Source organism: Eptesicus fuscus, chromosome 14 (genome assembly GCF_027574615.1).
Source record: "Eptesicus fuscus isolate TK198812 chromosome 14, DD_ASM_mEF_20220401, whole genome shotgun sequence".
Taxonomy (NCBI): domain Eukaryota; kingdom Metazoa; phylum Chordata; class Mammalia; order Chiroptera; family Vespertilionidae; genus Eptesicus; species Eptesicus fuscus.
The window spans coordinates 55,801,026-55,825,744 of record NC_072486.1 but is presented as its reverse complement, the minus strand read 5'-3'; the positions used below and the strand labels follow the sequence as shown (position 1 = coordinate 55,825,744).

The 24,719-nt window shown below is 41.4% G+C and overlaps 1 protein-coding gene across 3 annotated transcripts in view; it reads right to left on the bottom strand.

Annotated features, from left to right (window-relative positions):
• DGKI (diacylglycerol kinase iota) overlaps positions 1 to 24,719 on the bottom strand; it is a 397,015-nt gene that overhangs the window by 232,699 nt on the left and 139,597 nt on the right. For all 3 annotated transcript variants that reach the window (XM_054726100.1, XM_054726102.1, XM_054726101.1), the window contains exon 3: positions 16,624 to 16,719. In XM_054726100.1, coding sequence (XP_054582075.1) covers positions 16,624 to 16,719 — 96 coding nt within the window. The remainder of the gene's footprint in view (positions 1 to 16,623; positions 16,720 to 24,719) is intronic.

Here is a 24,719-nt window from a genome sequence, read left to right as displayed (position 1 = left end):
TCCTTGCCAACCTTCAGTTCATTTCTAGCACGAGAGTAGGACTGTCACAGCCTTAGATGGCTGGGGCTGGGGCCAAAAGGATCAGAGGCAAGCAGGGGTAGAAAGTAGATAACTGTCCCTGATAAAGAGTTTACTGTCTAATCCTATCTCACCCACCCACTTCCTTTGGTCACAAGTCACTGATCCATATGTACCACCAAAAAAGCTATTTTTTCTTTGTTTGAACAAGAGATGTGATTTTTGCTAAACAGTAATGAGTATCTGATGGTAGCCAATGTGGTTTGTTAGATAGAAAGAAAAAGAGAAAGGAGGGAGAAGAGGAGAGGAAGGGAAACCTAGATTCATAAACCTATGATTTGTGAAAGTATTTGGGCCTCCTTGCTGCCTAGGGTAACTGATGTTGATTGTCATCCCTAATAGTCTGAAGTCTGACCCCAAGAAGCATGTACAAGGCAGGCACACCTCCACACCTCCACAGAGTTAATTGCCAGAGATCAAAAGTGGAGAGATGGGAGGAAATACTTAGCCTTCTGAGCCAGCATGGCAACCCTTTTTCCCAGTCTCGGGAGAGCTCAGAGGCCAGAGCCTGCTGCTGGCAGAACCAAGTTTGAGACTTGCAGCATCTCACTCTAAACAGAATTTCCAAACTTTGAGCTCCCAGAACTAATGCAAGGAGTGAGTCTTCCATTAGTCCCACCCCTATGATGAGACCACAGTGATAGAAAATGCATGGCCAGAGGCTTCAGGCAGGAAGTTAACCAAACTGGAACTGGGGAAGGATGTGGAGAAGGCACTCTGGGGAAAGGATCAGAAGGACCATTGGGTGGTGAAAGCAGGGGAGCAGAAGGGTGGATGAGGCTGGTGGAATAGATTTACTAACTCAAGTTTCTACCAAGCTGTCCACTCTTCAGTGATTTCTCAGCCCCTAACCTTTCCCAGATCAGAAGATCTCATATTCAGGAATAAAACTAAGGGAAGGTTGGAGATCAGTCAAAAGGGAACTAGCAAGTGAGATGACAAGAATGTTATTCTCAGTTCTTACTCCCTTATGGACACAAAGCTCAGTCTACAGGGCCACTTTGGTGGGAGGAGTAAAGATGATGGACAGCAAGCAGGGCACAGACAAGGGTACCTTTTTTCTCTCCAAGGGTGCAGCAAATGAAATGCTCAGGAAAGTAGAAGAGAGGAAGCTTCCTAAGCCTTTATAGCAGAGTGAGGAATGTCTAGCCCAATGACAGTGAAGAGCTAATTAAATGTTTGACCAAATATAGCGGGCTAATTTTTAAGGTGATAATTTTGTATGGCCCTAGAATGATGTTATAAATATCCAATGGCTCTTGGCAGAAAAAAAGGTTCCCCACCCCTGCTTTAGAGTGTCAGAAATTTGTTGCCCTTTCAATGGGATTGCCTCTATGAGCAACATGAACCAGAATGTTGCTGCTGTATAATCCAAGGTAAATGAAAACAAGAGTCCTCTGATTAATTTAAACACCCAATTAGGAGAAATGACAAGCATACTTGGCAAGTTCTGCTTCTCTGGGGAGCCTGGGATACAATCTGTAAATTGGTATTTGGAAAAATGAAGAATGACATTATCTGGAAGTTCAATTAATGTGATTTCAGGGCTGAAGAATAGTCTCCATTCTCCTTCATGCTGCCTTTTCTTTTTCCCAAGCATAATACAGGACATTTCGGACAAACTAGGAGGGTGGCTAGTTGATGTTCCAGCACACCCTATTATGGCTCCTCATTACATCAGTAAGTCTCTCTGTGACAATGGGATTTCATGATCCCAGACAAGGAGCAGAAGTGCCCCATGTCCAGGAAGTCTGTGGTCCTAGGTACTGTCGGAGATCTTTGCAGAGGGTCTACCACAGGGAGATCAATAAAAATATATGTTAAAAAAAAAAAAAAGAAGAAGGCTGGAAGGGGGACTCATGTAAACTAGTGCATGAAAACACTCATGCAATAGTCAATTGTACAATATGCCTCAGTCTGCATGTGCCATAACCTGGAAAGATGATCATCTGAGGTCTCCTACTCAAGGGAATTTTCCATGTTGCTGCAACAGCTTGTTAACCACTGACCTTTCCAAAGCATATTCTGAATATTTATTCAATAAATAATGTTAACCATTGCTATGTGTATAAAGCAATGCTAAGTGCTGTACAGGAAATAAGAAGGAAGGAGCTTCTGTCCTTTCTAGTAAGCCACATGAGGAGACAAGAAGGACTCGAAAGATAAGGTCATTAACAGAAGAGGGCCACACATGGCTACGTGCTAAATGAACAGCTCAGAGAGCAGGTGCTATAATTTATAGGAGGGTAAAACCTCAGAGGCTGAATCAGTAAAAAGTACCCAACACAGAAAGCAAATTTTTGAATTGCACCTTAAGCTTTACATACATTTGAAAAATTGAGGATCCCTCCAGCAGGGAAAAGATCCAAAGTCTCATTACATAGTAGGCAGTGATGTTTCCTAAAAGGCACTGAGACTTGGTTGGCGGGTCCAACGGGACACAGTCACCAGACTCACAGGTGTCCATTCGCATGAGTTGCTGGGCACCAGGTTTGATGGATGAGTGTGGAAGCTTCTATGTGTGCACTGGTTGGGGGATTAGGTAGAGTAGGGCGACCACAGGTGTGAAGAGTGGGAACATTGGCTTTAAGAAGCTAGAGGAGCTGTGTCATCAATGTCTGCAAGAGAAATGGCACAGCAGACTCTACCTGGGAGACTCACAGTAGACTTCTAAGAAGATGGAGATTCCCCTGCGTGTTTCCATATGGCTATAATCCAACACCAAGGACATGCTTGACCATTACAGAAGCTCAACAGATGTCCTGGAAGGGAGGAGGGAGGAAGGGAGGGGAGGAGATAAGGAAGGAGGGAGGGAGAGAGGATGGGAGAGATGACGGAAAGGAAAAGTGCCTTGCAGAGAAGGGCTTTCTCCCCACGTCAGCCCCCAATCCAGCTCTAGGCTGAGGGACTGGTGGCTTTGGAATTATGAAGCAAAACCCACAGTAGGACATAGGCAATCCCCAAAGAAGAGGTAAGGAGGGCACCCTAAGAGTGTTTAAGGGAAGAAAGACCTTTACAAACAATAGAGGAAAAGTAGGGTAGAAACTTCATGGTGCTTATCGCTGAACAACTGATTTTGTGAGCACAAATGAGGTATCTTTAGGGGAGCCACAGAAATACCCAATGGAAAGGCTATTTTTCAGAAGGCTGCGCTCTTATATAACTGGGTAGAGATAAGAACAGAAATTCTATCATTGCTGCTCATGTGGTTCCACCTATGCTTATAGGCTCATTAGATGGATTATTTATTTGAGTAATAGTAGTGGGGGAGGGAAGGAACATGCTGGACAGAGCTGGGGCCAGCAAGGAAGCCAGCTTCCCAAACAGAAGTCCTGATTGAGTGGTGCAGATTAGGCTAGAAAAGTGGATAGGAAAAAAGATTGGTTAAGTCCTTAAGTCTAGGCTGAGAAATAGAAATTTTAACCTAATAGGCAATGGGCACTAATAGAGTTTGTGAGACTTATGTGGCCAAAAATAATAATTTAATCTTTAGCAGTATGTAGCACTAGATTATCTGAAAAAAAGAAGGCAACAGATAAGAGAAAATGAGATGAGTAATTTATTAATTCAGTCAACCAAAAAATGCTGAGTATCTACTAAGCACCAGGCACTGTCCCAGGCATTAGGGAGACAGCAATGAACAAAACATTTTTTTTTTACCTCATGGAGGTTACATTCTCTTAGAAGAGACAGACAATAAACAAGATAAATCAAAATAGTATCCAAATATTAATAGAAATAAGTGCTAAAGAGAAAAATTAAGGAGAAAACGGAGAATAGGAAATTGAATCGGGAGTTGAGGAGAGTTGAAGTTGTAGGTAGGTTGGCCAGGAAAGGTCTCACGGAGAAGATACATGTTGGGAAACACCAGAAGGGAGTGGGGGACTCTGCCATGTAGATGTCTGGGGGGAAAGCATTCCTAGCAAATAGAACAGCAAGTGCAAAAGCCCAGAGGCATGAGGAAGTTGGGAGGTTTGAGGAGTGACGAAGGGGCCAGTGTTGCAGGAGTGGAGTAAACTCAGTGGAGATGAGGTCAGACAATGATGGCAGGCCAGATCATACCGGTCTGGCAGGTCATAAGACATTGGATTTTTTTCTGAAAGAGAATAAGTAATAAGAGTCCACAGTGATAATTAGGGCCTGAATTGGAGTGACAAGAATGGAAGAGAAAAGAAGGCAGAGATGTAAGTGATTAACTGATAGGGCAGGCCGTTCTTTCTAGTCACATGCATGCCTCCCCTAAGGGAGCACAGATTTCTCAGACCTGGGCCTTATGTCCTTCAGTGGAATAACCGATAGCCATGGATGGCCACGCTCCCACACCTTGGTCAGCTTGCTGCTGTGGGCATCGGCTGACTGCCCATCTCATGCTGTGTTATGGTTGGGATTGCCTCTACTAGTAAGTACTACAATAAGACTCACTTAAGTTGCTTTTCAAACACCATGTTTTGTTCTGTTCTAAGGAACACATTACCGGGAGCAATATGCATAGGGAGTGTTTGTGTTTGTAGAGTTGCCTCCCCTGAGTCACCTCAGGTGTGCCTGTAAATCTAGAAGGTAAGCAGGACCCACCTGAGCTAAGGCCCAGAGCGTGAATTCCACAGCTTCTTGAGAGACATCAAGAGAAAGAAGAAAAGTGCATTCTTGTCCTTATTTGGATGTAAAGAAAAACTTTCTATTTCCCTGGCAGCCAGGGTAGTTTATGTCTTTCATTTGAAGAGAAACAAAACCAAAACCTTACTGCAGTGAAGGGAAGGGAAAGGACTATGTGAGCTGATAACGAGAACCCCAAAGACACAAGAAAACCTCCCCTTTTCCTGAAAATCATCCAGTCAGCACTCACATGAGGACCAATTTGGCAAGAACCAAATTGCTAGAACCAGTGTTAATTCAAAGCTACTGGATTCTAGTAAAGTTGGTGGCTGGTTATAAAGAATGATACCTCATTGTGTTGTTCCATTAAATTGGGATTTTAAAAAAAAACAACTATGCTCAAAATGGCAGAAGAATTATTTTAAGGGGAGAAAAAAGTACATATGTCTTAATAGTTTACTCTAAAATCTGTACCAAATCATTCTCTGTAACAGTAATTTAAAAAAGTATGTTGGTGAATTTATTATTTTTTCTTAATGAGAAGAAGGTACAAGAATTCTCTGATGGACTTCAATAGAAATCTGCACGTGAATGTTAGACATCTATGGAACTCGATTGGGTAACTAGTGCACACTGCTACTATCTTTTGTAAATGGAAATAAAATTCAGTCCAGTTATTCATATATGAAGCAAATATGCATTGCAGCTGTTACTTATAAGAAGTATGGTGATGGCCTGATCAGTTGTATGGCTGGCACAGTTTAATGGAAAGCTACCAGCACACTGCTGCTCTCAGAGCTGGGCTGTGTGTTGCTTGGAGTGCCCTGGCATTGACTGGCCCGAGATTGCTACACTGCTTGGGACTTCCTGGATATGAAGCATTAAAAAGGGATCTCAGCTTAATGAACTCAAAGAAATATTCAAAAATCCACAATGCTATTTCCCATTCCTGGCTCTCATTTTACCCAAAGACACCTCGTATTTCCATAATTATTATTCTTATCTCTGTACTTTTTTGCTCTCTTCTCTTGTCTCTGCTTTGTATTTTCTTCTCCTTATCTTTTCTCCATGTGTGTTTATAATTCTCATTTTTTTTCCTCTGTGCTGCCCAGCTTTGATGCCAGCTCATATGACCAGTCAATAGCTCTAACTTTATCATGCGCTACCTTCCTATCTTTGGTTCTTTCTAGCTGCTTTTGTGGCTGCTCCCCATTCGATTTTTATACTCTCTTCAAAGTTATTTCACATCAGAATTGCCATGCATCTTTTTTTAAATTAATTGAAGTTTTTCTATATGATTGTATATAAACACAATTACAAGTATACAAACACTTATAAGTAGAAATTCACACAATTAGCATCCTACACACACAGACACAAGTGTACTCACAAATTTCAGGCAGATGGATATGAATGTGGATGGGCTGGACATATTACAGAAGTCACCATGAAGACAACAGGAAATAATGTCTCAATGTTGTCTTAATGACTCTCTCTACTTCTAAGGTAGGATATAAAGGGCACAGCAGAGATCTGAGGCTTAATATAAACTAGAAATACCAAAGTTTGCCTTTTAATCATTGCTGGTGTAATAGACCATGTACACCCGCTTACTTGCAGTATGAGTCCTAAAACGTTCTCATTATCAGTTTGCTTTGTAGAAATTGATGGAATTGTTTTTTAAAGATCACAGCTTGATATTTCTAAACAATAATTATAGACATTTGTTTTAATCTGGAACACTATATCTACATAAGAAGTCACATCAAGCCGTGGTAAATTAGCTACCTTTTCATTGCCATTTCCTAATCCCAAGCTACTGGTGACACAATGAAGACAAAGCCTCCGGTTGATCTAGCCCAGGAAGACCAGCATTTTAGTCATGGTTCACCCAATACTGTATCTCCAAGTGGCAGTGTGGTTTTCACTCACATACACACACTGCCCGCCATTTTTTTCCAAAGACATGATGACCACAGAGTATTTCCCAGGAGGCTGGCAGAAGGATTTACACATTATGTGCACTATTAGCACAGATCACCTCAACCATGCAAGATGCGTGCCATTCACCTTTTTTACAGCTGAGGGCCTGAGACCTTATGAGATCGAGCAACTTTCCCAAGATAGATTAACTAGGAGTGGAACTCAGGTCTTGCTGATGCAAAGCCATCTCTTTGTATCTAACTTACTACTTCCCCTTCATTTTCTTTACGAGTGATAGATTAAGAGAACAAAACTGATGAAGCCAGGTGAACATACTTGACATTATTACTTTAGAAAAATCTATTCTCCTGAGAGCCCCATGGGGACGGACTAATGACAACCATACCATGACCACCTGTGCCAAGAGTGGAAAACAGCGGCCTACCTCAAAAAGAATCAAATAAATGGGCTCAGAAGGCATGACATGGGCTAAACAGGAGTTAGAGCTCCACAGTAGCCTGCTAGTAATTAGTGTTGAACCTTCTTGTGAAGAGCCTTAAAAATAAGCCAGGAATTCAAGCATCCTGGGTTCTAAGAATAATGGTGCTTAAGTGGCAGGATTAACCTGGTGACAGGTGTCTGTATGTGTATCTCTCTGAACAATCCTATCAGTGAACTCACTCATTCATTCCATGAAAAATGGCAGTCACTTTTCTCAGTGCTGAGGATCCAGGAGAATACAACTCAGGGCAAGTCCATGCGCTAAATGCAGCTTGTTCTAGTGGTGAAGACAGACAGTAAGTGAGTGATGTTGCTTATAGATAATAGAAAATAATATGTGGTATAAGAGGATCAAGAGAATGGAGAAGGGGCACAGAGTCCAGGAGAGCCTGGCAGCTGGGCTAGTTGTTACACCCCCACGAAATCCAGCCCCTCTTCTGTTCAGTGAAGAGAGGTGATGACTAAGGGCCTCCAAAGTTAATAGTCTAGCATTGCCTTTTGGGTTTCAGTTTCTGACAATCCATTGGAACCCCTTTCACTGAAGGAAGAAATGACTACAGTTATTACTTTTTGTTGAGTGTCTGTAACTTGCCATACTTTTCATTGCTACATATGCATTATCTCACTCAAGTTTCACAACATCCATAAGAAGCAGGTATTACCCACGTTTTACAGATGTAAAACTGAGGCTAAAAGAGGTTAAAACTGTGGCTATTGTCAACTAGTAAAATCTCAGAACCTAGATTCAAAGCCAGGTCATTTGATTCCAAAGCCCACACACCTGCTGTAATGAAGACATCAAAGCAGGCTTCTTCATTTCCTTGTATCTGCCTGGTACATGAGGTAGGCAACAATAAAAAACTCCTAAAAACAGTGTCAACTCGGAGGCCAGTGGGGGTTCTGGGTAACAGCTAAAGCGAATAATGCTTCAGCCAAGACTGGAGCCTTTGAGCGGCAAGAATATGGGGTCAACTCTGTGGCTCTGGGTCCCTGTCGCTGAGGAGAACTGAGCACTAGAAGGGAAAGCGTTTCTGCACACCTGGGCATTGCCTAGGTGATATGCAAACGCTACACTGAATCAGGTGCAAATGATTTTTATTAAATGACAGGATTGCTCCACACAAACACATACCCAACCCACATACAAACAATAAGCACAACCTCAATGTAAAATTCTTCTCTAAGAATAAAATCACACACACACACACACACACACACACACACACACACACACACACACACACAGTCTAATGAAAGTGTAGAATAAAGGCAAAATAATTGCACAAAGATACAGAAAACCTACAAAGCTCGATGGGGATTAAGCATCTCTGACTTTTCGTTCCTTTACCTTTAAGAAAATAGCCTCCAGTGACCACCCAAAGGATTGTTGTTATTGATTAACATTGGAAAGTCCTGGGGAAACTGTACTGCATGAGCATTTCAGTTTTCCACTGAATACTGACATCCCACAAGATGTTGACAGATGTTCTGTGGGGAAAATAATGGATTCAATGATCCTTATCTCCCCCCAGAAAAAAGCAAGGAATCCTGCATACCTTTCACTTTTCTGAGAGCTTCATAATGCATATTTGCATATTAAAGGTGTTCAGTGTTTTCCAAACTTATTTGATCCCAAGCCCCTTTTAGTGAACAATACCCCATATTGTTTTTATGTGACTTAAATGCTCTCCATAACATGATTTGCTTTTTTAAAAAGTGGTCTGTGCAGACAGACAATGGTGCCATTGATCCAATGTCCTACGCTCCCTACGCTCCATGTCCCATCACTATCTCTATTGCATAAAGCAGACACAATTGGCATATTCTCCTCAAGTCCATGGCCAGCACGCTATGCCCAGTAATTACAGTTATGACAATGACGATAGTGGTAACAGTGCCTAGCATTTACCGAGGACCTGCCACATGAGAGACGCAGTTCTAAGTGTGCACCTGAATGATTGCATGCAAATGCTGACCACCTTGCCACACACACCCACAGGAACACCCCACTCCCTCCACTCACATCCCACGACTAGAGGTCAGGAGCAGAGTCTGGCTGTGCAAATGCTTTTTCAAAACTATTCATGTTGATGGCTGTGCTCTCGCTGAGTCATCTTAGCTCATCAGCTCCTCTCTATCCTCGTGGTGGGCGAGGCCTCCGGCAGAGCTCCGCCTTGGCGGCTCTTGGAGATGGCATCTTCAAGGCTGGCACCCAAACAACTCAGAAAGCTGGCTAAGCTGCCTGGCTTTACTGCCACACTCATGGTTCCCTCTGATAACCTGCACCCCACCCAGCCAAGCCACCATCCGGGGGTGCAGAATCACCAATCTGCTGGGCTGAACAACAGAGGGGTGGCCAGTGGTCTCAGTGCATTCTGAAGCAAGAGCCCAGTGTCATGCTCTGCGGTGAACACCTGTCAGCCCCAAAGGTGTGTATGGGCATAAAGCTGCAGCAGTGTGTGCTGGGCACTGGTCCTGTCACCTGTGTGCCCACAGCACACAGATGCACACCAGACAGCATCAGCACAGGATGTTGTCCAGTGTGCCCATCTTCCAGAGATGACATAGGGTGTGACCAGGTTCAGGATTTTGGTTTTTAAAACAAGGAAAAGCTTCAGTTATGGCAGGGAGCTAGTGCCTTTGTACTTTTTCTTTTTTTAAATTTATTATTGATTGATTGATTTTAGAGAAAGAAAGTGGGGGTGAGGGGATCGATTTGTTGTTCCACTTATTTATGCTTTCATTGGTTGATTCTTATATGTGCTCTGACCAGAGGTTGAACCTGCAGCCTTGGTGTGTCAGGACAATGCTTTAACCAAGCTACCCAACCAGGGTTGCCCTGTACTCTTCTTACAAGTTTATTCCAAGGACCCAGGGACATGGCCAGCATCCTGTGAGCAGATGCTGTGATGCCAATTACAATGATAAGGCTTCTGACCCACCAGTAAGAAGTCAAGGCCTGTGAGCTCCTTTCCAGAATGGGTCACTTATATTTGTCACACTCATCTGGTCCCACCCATGTCCCAGTGAGACTACAGATATTACACGCAGCAGCAAAATGATAGGTGAAGCTCTAAGGGTCTCAGTGTTGGGGTTAGGACAATCCCAAACAAAAGGCATTGTTAAAATGAAGTCCAACCAAACTACTAATAAGCTCATTCAACTTAATGCATTGAAAGCAGCAACAGGAGAGAAAGAAGGAGGAGATTAACATTTGTGAACTAAATTAATCCTTGTAGCAATTCTGAGAAGCAAATATAATCTTCATCATTTTATAGAAGAACCTGAGCTTAAGAAAAGCCGAGCTAGGGTTTTATCCAGATCTATTTGTCTCCAGATCTGCATGGTTCCTCACGCTTCACTCCCCCTCACACCTGTGACATGGCCTCCCTAATGCCATTCATTCATTTATGCAACAAAACTATAGCTGTTACACTGAAAGCAATATTCCTTATAATTAAGGTCAGGTAGTACAGGTGGGTTTGGCCATTTTTGCCAAACATTACCCACACCAGGAAAAGAGGAAAGCAAAACAAGTGAACAAAACAATAAGGAAATAAAAGCAGCCCTGGCCGGTGTGACTCAGTTTATTGAGCATCTTCCCATGCACCAAGAGGTCGCTGGATTGATTCCTGGTCAGGGCACATGCCCAGGTTGGGGGCTCAATCCCCCATGAGGGGCTTGCAGGAGGCAGCCAATCAATGTTTCTCTCTCTCTATTCGATACTTCTTTCTCTCTCTCTCTCTCTCTCTCTCTCTCTTCTCTCTCTCTCTCCCTTCTTCTCTTTCTAAAATCAATAAAAACATACTTTTAAAAGGAAAAAAAAGCAGTACCCATTAGCCCACCCACACACACACAAAAAGGTGGCATAAGCACATTTAAAAATAGAGAAGAGATTTCTGGTAAGAGCATTCTGGAGTCTGACAGTTCCCTTTGTCTCTTACCCAACCTATGTACTCTCACTCACCTGTCTACCCACTCTCTTCCCCGCAACTCTCAGCTCCTGGCACCTACCTGCCTATCTGCTCCCTTATCCAGAAAGCCATATACCTCTCTGCCAAAATCCTCAGTCAAGCCGATTGAAACGTACCTCTGTGCATGCATCCGTGAGCCTTGTGCAGGTATCTGTACGGCCAGGTAAGGTAACTACCACCTTATAGAAGGTGCTTCCGAATCTGCCCTCACAAAGTACCACATAGTAGGTGGCTTAAAACAGAAATATATTCTCTCACAGTCTGGAAGCTCAGTCTGAAATCAAGGAGTCAACAGGGTTGGCCCTCTTCTGAGGGCTCTGAGGGCATCTGCCCGTGCCTCTCTCCTGGCCTCTGAGGACCTGCAATCCTTGGGGTGCTGTGGCTGCCAGCGGCATCACTCCAATCTCTGCCTGTCCTCACGTGGCCCTCCTCCCTGCATGTGTATCTCTGCGTGTCCTCTCCTCTCCTTATAAGGACACCTGTCATACTGAATCAAGGACCCACCCTACTCCAGTATGACCTCATCTTAACTAACTACATTTGCAGCAACCCTATCTCTAAATGGGGTCACATTCCGAGGTACCCGGGGTTAGGACTTCAGAATATGTTTTGGGGTTACACAAGACAACCTATAACAGTTACTATATGGCAGGTGCGAGGACCAGGCCACCCTCTTTGGTCCTGACACTCTCTTTATGAAGACCAGGGGCTCTCTACCCACCTGTGTGAGAGCACACAGAATCATCTGTACAGTTTGTTTCTTTCAACACACTCATGTCCAGTGCCACTCACCAGACTGTCTGATGTGGTAGCTCTAGGCTGGGAACCAACCATTTAAAAAATCAAGTTTCTCAAGTGACTGCAATGCTCATCCAGAAATAAGAACCACTGAGGTTGATCTTAACAATACTTTAAATTAGAAAAGGCGGCAAGAGAGGTGAAACAATGTGACCCAAGTTCACTCAGTATATAGCTGGAACAGCAGGATTCAAACCCAGGTCAGTCCCACACAAAGTCCACTTCCTTGCTACTACAGGTTGCCTGTCTGTGTCTACATGCATCTAGGCAGGTCTGACTAAGGTAGTGTATATCCTCATATGGTGTAAGCAAGTATCTTAAGTGTGAAAATAGCTGTGCGTTGGTATGTACTCTGGGGATTATTCATAGAGGCGTGAGTTTCTTTGGGAATATTGGATGAACATCTTTGTATATCTTCTCAACAAGCATGAGAATGATTTCTACCCACGAAACTGTGAGGATGTCGCTTAAATTCACTGTCACTCTCAACACTGAAGTTTCTGATAATGGGTACTCAGCCTATAACACTTAAATAGAACAAATGAATGAACAAATGTCCATCCAAATAAAATCACCAAACAGGAGTTGCCCCAGTTGGAATTTTATTTAAATTTCCCTCCATAGTCATGTTGGGAAACAGCGATCCTTCTGCTCCAATTTCATTATTTTTTGCATCCCTTTCTCCTTTCTAGACCAGAAAAAGAAACAGTTACTAATTTGGGTACTGTCACTGATCTGAAAATAACTTTAATCCCATTAAATAACTGCTCACAGACATTCTACCGTATTGAATGTTGCCACTAGAGAAACATAAAAGAGGAAAGATGTTAAAGGTCATCGGGTTCAGCCCCGAGGCTTTGGAGCAAACTCTCCTTCAACCGTCTTCATGGCCTGTCATGTCGCTGTTTTGCCTCAATGCCCTCCACTATCAGCCCCCAAATATCAACCAGGCAGCAGGAGGTCATGGATTTGCAGGACAGCTTTGGTTTGAAATAGACTATGGCAATGTCCTCATAAGTTAGGGTGACAGTGTCCCTGATGCAGGTCACCCTTGATGTTACAGCAGCAGTAAGTTTCACCTGCAAGTAGTCTTGATTTAGACAATATATTATAGGCCATTCTTCATAAGCACAGACATTTATAACATGCACTCCAAGTTATGGATCAGAAAACCAAACACACACACAACACACAACACACACACACACACACCCATCCTCTTACCTAACACACGCCCTGTGGGTGCTCATGCATGTCTCATGGCAGGTCTCCTGCCTCTGAGTTCTCTCATGTTCCCCTCCCTGGTTGAAATGTTCTCCCTCCTCAACTCCACTTACGTAAATCTCATCCATTTTTTTAAAACTGTACTCAATCCCTGTTTCCATGAAGCCGCCTCTGTCTACACAACCCACATTGACTCCTCCCTCCTCTTAACTTCTCCTGTGACATTTGCTTTGCTAAAATAGGGAAAGGAGAGTGGAGCATTCTTCAGTGGTGGATTCACTCCTCCTCTGAGCACTCTGCCTGCACTTCGCTTAGAAGACTGCAGGTAGCAGCTGGTCATGGTAATTTGGTCCCTATCTCACAGGTCAGCTTTCTTCAAAGGTGGCTCATTAAAAGAAATGAGAATATAATACTCTCATTTTTCTTACAAAAAATGTTGTTCAGGTCTAAGAAAACTGCAAATAAAACACTCAAGCTGGAGGCTCTCTTTGAGATCTTCTTGTCTAACCTCTTACCCAAAGCAAATGTGTAACCCGCCCCCTTCCTAGTACCCCTCCCCCCGCTACACACACACACACACACACACACACACACACACACACACACACACACGGTATCAAGATGCCCCTCCACCCACTTTGAGTCCATCTCTTCAGGCACCTTGTTCCCTTACTGGGCAGCTCTCATTGTTGAAGTTCTTTCCTATAACACACTGTTTTTCGAAGTTAACTCAGTGGACCATCTGCTCTGTAATTAATTGAGGTGTTTGCTGAAATCACAGATTTTCAAGTCCAGCTCCAGGCCTAGTGAATCAGCATTTGGAGCAGAGAGAGAAATAATAACCTGCACTGTTAACAGGTTTCCCAGATGACGTTTATTTTACCGGAGTGTGAGGTCCACTGTTAGAGTCAGTACTACCTTCCTAACAACAAAGAGCAAGGCCCCTACTTCTCTTTTCTTCCTGGCAGTTCTTCAAACACTGGAAGAGGTCCAGGCTCTCTCCCTTCCCTCTTCAATACTCTTCTTCAACCCACATTATTTAACTCTTCCTTCTACAAAGCTCCCTACTGCAAACACACGTAAGCACACTCCTCTGCATCTTCTCATGCTTGTCAATGTCCCTCTCAAAATGTGATGCCACAAATGGGCAGAGAGAGAGCTAGGTTTTTAATGCTTTACCGTACTTACATACTGTGAGGTATATCAGTTCACACCCCTGCCTGCTAACAATGAGAGTACCCATTTGGGCCTACACTAACCAGCAATATGTATTATTATTTCACAAATCCTTACTAATTTAAGGCACATGATGTTGACTCTTCATAGTTGTTTTAATTTGGGTGCCTTTTTTTTATATATTTTTCATATATATTGGCCTTTGGTAATTCTTTTGTGGATTGTCTGCTCCTTTTTTTTCCCCCTTATAATTCATTATGTCAGTCATTATGGCAAATAAGTCCTTTTAATGCATTATGTCAACTAATTCTCCAAACAACATTTTCCTCATTTTATAGATGAAGAAACTGAGCCTTTAGAAACTTCTAGTGAGGAAACACAGTTAGGTCTTCAGCTTCTTCACTGATTTATTCCTTCATTTAACCAACATTGTTTAGACAAGAGCTCTTCATTGTCAAGACACTTTGTAAAGTGAGTTAATAGAGGCAATATTTGGAAGAAAATTTTGAGAAAGATTCAACAGAACACTAGGAATTTTCACAACTCTATTAACTCCTTACCTCTACCTAAAATTTCCTTTATTTTCCTTGTTGTTTTCCCTGGTCTAGAGGGAATAGTGATCAAGTTTTAATCAGTAGATAGCAATGCTAGCTACCGATACAAGATTTACCAAGAGAGATAAATATGTGGCTGACCCTAAAAGAGCACAAGAAAGAATTAAAGGCAGTAATTTGAAAATCAGACAGAACTCCATAACTAATTACAGTCTATCAGTTGGCAGCAATAGCAGTGGATAATATTTCAGAAGTACATACACAAGTAAGATTAGCTTTCATTTTTTCCATTTGATATAATCAAGACCAGTGTTTATGCAATTAACTAAGATAATAATGTTAAAATTCATTATTTATAGGATTTTAGTCCAAGTAGCTGAGCTTCTCTTGGTTTTGGTTAATTTAATCAAACTCCATGCAATTACACTTTCATTAAAAATACATATGCATAAAGTTGAAATGATATTTAAATCAACTGAATGTACAACCAGATTAAAAGAAATGTAAACAATTAAGTACATATCTGAATTGGAAGCAAAATTAAAAATAACTTAATCTTACTCCATTTTTCTACCGAGAAGGTACAGATTGCCTAAAGATAAAAAGTTCTCAATGTCACACAATGAGTGGTAACATTGAGATCCAAACCCAGATTTCCTGACTTTAAATTGACAGGCTGTACTGCTGAGCCTTCTTAGACATTTAACTATTCCCAACTTCACTCAACAAACCTTGGCCCTCCAAAACTCTCATGAATTTTTCTGAGGAAAACCTATAAACTAGGAATCGAAACAGTTAATGTGAATTTAAAGGTCTTGGTTCCCAGCTTTGTGATCCCAGGCAGCCTGATAAAAGTCCTTGGGGGCTATGTTTTTCTATAAGCTCTGACAGAAACTCAGTTCCTTCCTCATTAGTTATTAATAGAAACATTCACTTGTAATTCCAAGGTCCACTTTGCCCCAAATCTTTCTTTCACATGATAAACAAACATAACAAGAAAAAAAATTATTATTTCAATTACAATGTCCATTTCCCAAGATGGAACATTTCTTTCTTCTTTACTATTCCAATTTCTGGTTACTCTGTTTTCAGACTCATAATTTTAAGCTACACAAAAATGTTAAGTTTACTCTCTCAACACTAGAATTTTAGTCCTCACAATTTACTGCCTGGCAACCATGTTCTCTTCACAGAGCATAAAAAGAATTTAACATTTAAACAGATTGTTCTAAACAAGGACACAAAGTAAATATTAAAAAGCAAAAGATATTCCAATATAGTTGACTGTTTATATGGTTTCTAGAATTTTACCCTCCAGAATTTAGTCTGAATTATTTGCTAGCCTACACCCACACCAGATAGGTATTTCTGCCCATCCCCACCTTCACCCACCAGTCATGCCCACTGGCAAACACACTCCCCTGCAAAGGAGTCACCCCTCCCACAGAGACCCTTCCTCCACACATACACCTGTCACCCACACAGACACCTACCTAAGCAGACAATCCCTCATGCACATTCTCCCTCCTTCCCACCGAACACACAAACCAAAACCAACCCTGGTGTCATCATAGGTACCACATTAAAACCAAGGTGTGGCATGCAGGGTCAAGCCCTAACACCATTCAAACTGACTCTTTGGAAGCCAATTTAACTTGATATACCCTCTCTGTCAACAAGGGACAAGCTCTTTCAAACCTCTCCTTGGAAATTCAAGCACCGTGACCCCACTGTCTTCAGACTCCATTTGGCAGCCGCCCCGCAGCGAGGTCAGAGCCCAGAGGTCTGAGGAACACACTCACTGCAAATCGGACTTGGCAGTTCTCCTCGCCCAGGTAGCACAGGTCTCCTGAGACGTTGGTCTCCAGCCACAGGTGCTCTCCGTTCACAGCATTCTCCTGGAAGGAAAGGACCCACCGCACTTCAGTTTTCTTTCAGGCTTAAAGGGGAAGCTCTCAAATTTTGATTTTGGATGCAAGCAAGTTGGTGAACCCAAGGAGTTTAAACACTTTTCATTTTCCCCTGACAATACTGCAAGTGTTAATCTTAACAAAATTCTGGAAATGGGAAAAGGATTTTGGGGAAAGTTTGAGCCAATAACTAAAGCAGACATTAGGTCTATAGAAGCTTTACACATGGATGTGGTAATCTTTAAAATATATATTGAATAAATGAGGAAAAACCCTCAAATTGTTCAATGTAAGACCCAGCACAGCAGATTCCATGACAATTAAAATAAATTCTATTCAAAATTGCCCTTGCTGAGCAAATTAGCTACAAAGGAGGATAGCAGTAGTAAAGCACTTTAAGTTAAGACTGTTTGAAAACACATCTATACCAGTAATGGGTAAATTCTATTTCTAAGCCAGAGGTTTCCTGAAACTCAGTTTGAAGTTGAAAGTCACTGTGTACTCAAAGGCCTGATAAATTTCTACTAATTCAAACATTGTGCCAGTTCAGTAGGATCATCACCCAATTAATTCTAAATTTTTCAAATTAAAAGATTTCTCTGCTTCTGAAACTACTCAAATACTTCCAATGGCAAACAGAGAACAGCTATAGGTTTGGACTCTAAAAGTTTTCACATAGTGATGGATGGGAACAATATTTGTAAAAATAAGTAAATAAATAAAAAGGCATTTCTTTGCTAGGTTTCCTAAAGAAATTGATCTCCACAACCTAAAATATTCTAACTAATGGGAATTTATCATCCAGCTTGAAAGTCTAACCATTTATAGAATAAAATCCATTTTTCATCCTTTTATTCTTTATTCAGTCAATAAACTTTTATTCCACACCACTGGTGCCAGGCACTGGGTTAGTGGGCTAATCCACAGAGTAAACTACTAGAGAACATGGAAATAAAACACATAATTACAGCAGCAAATACGAGGGAATCCTTAACACAGCAAAAATCCTGCCAACTCTTTTAAAAACTGAAATATAAATCACAGTGGGGAAATGGTGAAAAACCACTGGAAGTACCAACCCAGGTACACTGCATCCCATCCTGCTGATAAGCCTGACCAGATTCAGACACTGCAGGACTGCTTAGCTGACCTCATTCTTGGGGGGTGGAGGGGTCTGATTAGAAATACCAATCTTTGTGAGGGAAGAGGGAAAGAAAAAGATGGAGGCTTCCTGCCACAGTGGTTCTAACACACTGGTCCTCAAATCTGACTGCTCATTAAATGACCTGGGGAGTTTTTAAGAATACCCAGGCACTGTTCCCAAAGAGTTTATTTTAACTACTCTGAGGTGAAACCTGGGCATCAGGAGTTTTCAAAGTTCTGGAGGTGACTCTGTACAGCAGAGTCTGAAATCCAATAATCCAGTGAACCCCACCCCCACCTCTTCAAGCCTGAGACAGTAGATTGTAGAACATGTCTATGACTGATCTATTAGACTTGGTACTTCTCTGCCCTTGTACAGTCACCAGAGAAGAAGGTGAGAGAGGAGGAGAGATGTGCCAAGGTAGCCACATCTAAGGAGTGAAAGAGGGATTATAAGGAAAGACATGAAAACACAGATACACAGTGAGTAAGCTCAAAGTTAACAAGGTAGATCCTGGGGACAGGGAAAAGGAAACAACCACACACAGGCATTTAAAGAAGCAATATAATAAATTAAAACATTCACAAATGTACCTAGTAATCTCACTTTTGGAAATGTACCCTTTGAAAATAATCCTAATGGAAGGAAAATCTATATACATTTAGAAGTTTAGCTTCTCCTAGGTCTTTATAGTCGAGACTGCTAACCATTCACCAAAGTGTTTAAAACCATCATTTTTCTTTTCTTCATGAACACACAAGTAGACCTTATTACCCAATTTCTTTGCAATGTGACCAAGTTCTAATGAATGGAACATGAGCAGGAGTGGTGAGGACTGTTTTCAGACTTGGTCCATTAAAACCTCCCACATGTGTTTCTTCACGCTCTTCTCCCATACTGGATACCTGTAAAGTCAGCTTCTGGGATGACTTCAGAAGCCTTCTGAGGAAGATGTCAGAGCAATGGTCTGTCTGGGTCACTGAATAACTATGGAACAGGGCCAACCCCCTACCCAGCCTACTTGGAACAGTCCAGTCTGCTACACTTCTGTATTACCCATTACATGTGAGTATTTCATTTATTCCACTCAGTCTACCCCAACTAATACAGGCCTCTTCTCTTCGCTCATATTTTGGTCTGTATTTCCTTTCATTATCTACATCTACCCCTAAGTTATTTACCATACACTGAGCAGTACCATCCTCTGAGTCCTGGTTCCTTCTGCTCTAAACTCTAATTCTGACATTCCCTCTGATATTTTCCACTGCTGTAGAATTAATTCCCTTGAAAACACAGCTATGACTAGATTTATTTCTTGCTCAGAATGCTTAAATGATTCCCTATTATTTACAAAATGAACCCCAAATTTAAGTGCATATACTAGATCTTCCATTAATGGCATCCATCTGTCTATCCTTAACCTTCCTTATTCACCTTTATATTTAACTCTCTTGTTGCTCTTGTCTAAATAGAGCCATACTTTCCCTTTTGTGTACCATGTTTTTGTGCATTCCATTCTCCCCACCCAGGAACCTCTTTTTCTCTTCTCTACACATTCATCTTGATATACCATCTTAAATAGTATAAAACCCAGAGTATCCATCTGTGGCAGACAAAAAAATATAGCTCACCCATTTCTAGATGAAGATAACATTCTGTATTTGTGAGTGCTGAGACAGCTCTCTATAGACATACCTAGGAATATCTCTCTTATTTTTAGTCTATTCCTCAAAGTCCAAAAACTTATCTCCTGCTCTGATTTACTCAAATGATTTACTGATTTATTGTATCCTCTGCCTCGTAATAATCTATCCAAGAACAGAGATCCACCTATATATCCAGATAGACAGATAGATAGACAGACATAGAGATATGATTCTTTGCCTTCAAGTTCTACTGAAGTCTTAGTAATAGTTATACATAAAAAAACAAAATAGAAAAGTTGGGAGTGGGGGGGTTTATAGACTGAATAAGACAGACAGAGTACACTGACACCAGCAGCCAATAATTTACACAAAATGAAGATATTTACTCGTAAAAAGTGTTTAAAACAATAAGAAGATTATAAATAGGAATCCTATGTAAATGTCCCTACAAATTCAGAAAGGAAAGAAATCTTCACGATAATAATAGGTGAAACCTGTCTCGGATGGTTTGGCTGTGTGCTGCCCAGTAAGCAGATGGCTGTCGTGCACTGGAAATATGGTCAGCACTGACTGAGATGCGCTGTCAGTGTAAAATTCACAGCAAACACTAAAGACTTTGTGTGAACAAGGAATGTGAACTGTCTCACTGATCATTTTTATATTGATTGCATGCTGAATTTGTAATATTACTGACATATTTGGTAAAACAAAGCATGGTGCTAAAATTCACTTTACCTATTTCTTTTTGCTTTTTTCAATGTAGCTACTAGAAAATTTAGAACTACTCTACATCTGATATATACGTTTAATGGACAGTGTCAGGTTAGCTAATTACTTGCCAAGGGGTAGAAGATCAGGCCTGGATACTCTTACTGACCTATGAGGTTGTAGGATTCTATGATTTCCCCCAACAACCAGTGTAATTTACCTTATAATTTTCACAATTTGGGTAAGTAAAGGACTGGTGAGAGTGCATGAAATCACTTTTTTCCCACTATTAACAGGGCTGACCAGGTCCGGGACCTTCCATGGTGTATATCTGGCTAGCTCCCCACACTCTCAGCAATCGGATCTCTTGATTAACCTGACATTTTTTGAAATGGGAATGCGAGTGGGGGAAACCGCTGAGTGGGAGTCACTATTGGTGATGACACCCAAACCCGAATGTAAAGATGCTGAGACCTGAAGCTTATAAAGAAGGCGCAGGTCTGCTAGGACTTGTCATTTGAAACAAGACAAAAATGAGAACGCACGTACATGCACAGGCACACACACACCTGCCTCCCCTGGCCTTTCATTCAAAGTTTCTAAAGATAAGATGACCTAGTTTCATAACCCAGTTTATAGCAATCCCACGTGAAGATTCTGTTTCCCTAATCTTGTCTCTGAACCAAAGAGTGAGACGGTGCCCTGACTGTGTTACGTTTCTACTGCCCGGGAGAAAGCACGCCATTTCTTAGCATCGTCAACTACATGAAAGGAAATGTGGTCTGGATTTAGAGTCTGGCTTTGTTTGTGCTGAGGCTCTGTTTTCCTTAGCCCTCAGGACTGGAGGAAATTTTCCAATGAGGGAAGAATAAAATGAATTGAGATCAAGGATGCTAGGTTTACAACTAACGTGTCCTTTAAGAAAGATGTTGGTGGCTTTTCCACCATTGTTTTTGAGAGTTGTTTTAGGCTGCATAATGGGCAAGAACAAATTATGAAACATTGGAGACCGAATAAGACCTACTTCCCATGCTCTCTGCTATAATATTCAAAAACAGGGAAGAAATCTCTATGCCCAGATGAAGTCTCCATCACAAGAGAGGCATGTGACATTTCAGAGAAGACATTCATTATCTATGCATTAGACACACTTTTAAATAGACTAAGTCCCTCTAAAGTGGAAACTTGGATTCCAGCCCAGGAGATGAGAATATTTCTTTTTCCTTTTGAGCATTACTCCCTTTCTAGCAATTTAGCTTGTTTTCCCCCAAACTGGCGTGGCTTGGCATGGTGTCAGTGGGAGCAGACCCTGTAGGTTGCCACCATGAAGGTGAAGAAGGGATGCCATTGGGAGAAATGAAAAGATCAAACAACTCTGTGTTTTAAGACTTAACACAATGCATTGTGTTAGAAAGATAAGTTAAAAATAGTTACTTGGAATTAAAATAGTATAAATACATTTATTTTTAAAGCAGGCTTTGGACTCATGTCTACCACACCTTTCAGGAACCAGAGATTATCTACGTACCCATGAACCCCCAGTGAAATGTCCCCTTCTCACTGACTGAAATGTCCTCTTCTGTTGAAAAGCTGTAATCACTCAGTCCCCTGACATCAGTAACCAGACAGCAATGCCCATGATGCTGTGCTTTCCACCATGAAGAAGAAAGAACAAGCAGAAATCACTATCCCTCTCTTCAAGAAGCCTGAAATCTAAGGACCTAGAGTAAGAAAATCAACTCAAAAACATTAATTTGGTTCTAAGATTTGTAAAACAATGCATGATGGTGAGAGTAATTGTAAGGGATCAAAGCAAAAAGTGAATATAAAAGAGAATTGGTTCAATTGAAAAGCTGAGCATGGCCTGGCAGAGAGCAAGAGAGGGCATTTCTTGAAGAAATAATTTCCACAGTGGGCGGGGCTGACTGTCTATTGTTGTCAATAGAAGAGTCAGGCACCAGCCTGAAGACCCATCTGGCTACTTTCCACACATCGACACGAAGGGTTCTAACCCTGACATGCATGAAGGGAAAGGCCTGTGCATAGGCAGTGAGAGTGAATGTTGGCAAAGAGTCATTGAGGAAATGCAATTATGTGTTTCCTGCCACCATGTTAACGCCACAGGCCACTATGACAGGGTGCCCACAATAAACCATAGAAGCAAATCAGAGCAGGACAGAAGCTTTGGGCTTTGAGGAACAAACTAAAAATAAGTGAGAGTATAGATCACCAAGTAGGAAAAGGAAAATGGAATACTTGAAGGAAACTATTATGTTTATGTACTCAAAACATAAAAACTGACTCCTATAATAGTATACTCCTCTCCAAAACACACAGGTGCCTACAGTCTGGGCTCCCTGAGTCAGGGCACCCCTGTGTTTCAGGCACCCCACCAGCAGGCTACTACTCAACGCCCTATGCAAAAGGATATTTAGGAAATAATTGTGCCCCACCTGAAGACTTTAGCACATGTACTGGAGTCTGAACATGACCCTTTTAGGAGTCTACAGTAAGTAGAAACTTGCACATAAGATCCTAAATCCAGGTTCACCCGTGATTTGTCTTGCAACTTCAGGGGCCCCATAAACCGCTTTTCTGTTTTCTCACTGGTGAAATGAGGAGAGGAGAGGTGACATAGGTCAGCAGGTCATAATACTATAGGCCTTTGAGGTGACTCTCAGACCTCAAACCAAATGGTATTTTGCAAAGAATTTCAACCTGAGAGTCAAGTGAGGTGGGATGGGGAACAAGGGGACTCTTGCCAGCCCTGATCCACCCCTGTTCTGCCAAAAGCATAACTTAGCACTATCAGGGCCCTTCATCCTCACCAATAGCAAGAAATTGGAGATCCTCTTTATTTTATTTTACTTTTTAAATTCTTGCCATCTTCCTCCGCATTTTTGAGACTCTTAAGACACTCCAAGTCAAATTAATGTTTAATAAATAGCAGTGAATAAGTAAAACTTCATCACTTGAACACATTTAGTCCAGAAAGTGGGCTGACAGGGGGAGATAAATAGGGGAGTAGACAAGTGGATAGGATATGGGAATGGCAGAGATAGGTCACACAGAGGACTCGTCTTACACTTTACACAGAACGAAGAAAATCCTGGTTTAGCTCTTTGAATAGACATGTAAACTAAAATGACATAAATGAAATGGGTGAAAATCACTTCCATTAGGAAAAGCCAAAAATTCTTAAGTGAGGGCAAGTACTAGGTAAAGTCTTAGCAAAAGAATATACAATGGGGTAAAGGAGGTCTCTTCAATAAATGGTGCTGGAAAAACTGGTCAGAGATATGCAAAAAAGTGAAACTGGACCACTCTCTTACCATATACAAAAATAAACTCAAACTGGATTAAAGATTTAAATGTCAGACCTGAAACCATAAAACTAGAAGAAAACATAGGCACTAAACTCTTTGACATTGTTCTTTGGTTAATCTCTTTCTATCCCCCCTCCCCACTTCCCTCTGATATTCATCAGCCTGCTCTATGCTTCCATGTCTCTGATTTATTTTGTTCGTCGGTTTATTTTGCTCATTATATCCTACATATAAGTGAGATCATGTGATACTTATCTTTCAAAAGCATTTCTAATAACTATTTCCAACATCAAACAGGGATGGAGTGTCCTCCCTCACACTCCAGTGATGGTCTCTGTACTCTTCTATTCTAGGTGTCACCACTGGTATTTTACCTGTTGATTTCTTCTCTCCACTCTGCATTCTAAGCTTCTTAAAGAAAAAAACATATTCCTCACCTCAGAATTCCAAGGAACTAACACAGTTCTAGGACAAAACAAGTACTCAAATGTGAGATGAATTAATAAATTCATCAATTACTTTATTTCTGAATAAATAATTCTGCAGGCTATACAGTTTACGATGAACTTTCACATTTACAGCCACATTTGATCCTAACAACATCCATGAAGTTCCCCTTAGAAGGGGCCAAAATTGTCCCCATCTACAGATGAGAACACTGAGGCTGAAAGAGACCAGTGTCTTGACTAATGACACACAAGGAGCAAAAAAAGATTTCATGAAGGTTTCTATCTAAATGATTTAAATTCTCTCATTAGAGTCTTGCCTCTCAGAGGATTGTTTGGGACATCATGAATATTAAACTACTTTTTTGGGTCCCTGATTTATAACACATGCTCACTCTAATCATGGGTCCATGCATGCCATTCTTGGATTTTATTTATCTATTTGTTTATACATTTAATTCTTTTTAATTATGTAATCACTGGTGTATATATATCCTAATCTCTACTATGATTTAAGAGTTTATTACATGACTGTCCTGGAAAAAAAGGGAAACTCCAGGAGAGAAACATTCCTCCTGAGAATGGCTTAGATATGTGAAGATTGGTCAGTGAGCCACATTGAAAATTATTAAGTCCTTACAACCAAAATTACCCTACCCAGCAAGGCTATCATTTAAAATTTAAGGAGAAATAAAGAGCTTCTCAGACAAGAAAAAGC